This window comes from Halyomorpha halys, unplaced genomic scaffold, assembly GCF_000696795.3.
Source record: "Halyomorpha halys isolate HHAL.00 unplaced genomic scaffold, Hhal_1.1 Scaffold238.1, whole genome shotgun sequence".
NCBI classification, from domain to species: domain Eukaryota; kingdom Metazoa; phylum Arthropoda; class Insecta; order Hemiptera; family Pentatomidae; genus Halyomorpha; species Halyomorpha halys.
Window position 1 is genome coordinate 764,271 of NW_027107468.1, and position 505 is coordinate 764,775.

General features: G+C 32.7%; 1 protein-coding gene across 16 annotated transcripts in view; it reads right to left on the minus strand.

Moving 5' to 3' along the window:
- The window catches only part of heph (polypyrimidine tract-binding protein 1 heph), a 358,385-nt gene that overhangs the window by 4,689 nt on the left and 353,191 nt on the right, over nucleotides 1-505 (minus strand). For all 16 annotated transcript variants that reach the window (XM_067045793.1, XM_067045791.1, XM_067045789.1 and 13 more), the window contains one exon: nucleotides 192-408. In XM_067045793.1, the coding sequence (XP_066901894.1) occupies nucleotides 192-408 (217 nt within the window). The remainder of the gene's footprint in view (nucleotides 1-191; nucleotides 409-505) is intronic.

Sequence of the window (505 nt, forward strand, 5' to 3'; positions counted from 1 at the left end):
TTGGACAGCCCTGATGAAGATCTGCAAAGTGGGGCGAAATGTTGGAAAATAAATAGTTGTAAACTATTTTTGTTTCACTATTGACCGCAACCCTGACCATCTCCCTATATATTCCATTTGTTAGTTAAAAACTTTCTACTTTTAAAAAAGAGTAAAAAAAAAACTTTTAAAGTGAATTATTGAATACTTACGGAATGTTTGAGAGGTGAAGAGTTGCAGATGGAGGGTAAATATTCTGGTAGTTCTTTGACCCAGGTTTCTTAAACCTATGTAGATTGGATGAAGTGTAATCTTTGGTGAGGCCAGCGTCAGGTTGACCTTCTTTTGGCAACTGAACAGTTTGATGTTTTGAGGACATCACTCTCATCTGCTTTCCGTGAAGGCGTACTTTGTCCAAGTGCATCATTGCTACAAAAAAATAAAAAATATAAATAAAGGATAATTACTCTTGAGTTTTCTTATACAATTTTATATATATATATATATATATATGTTAGTTAATTAT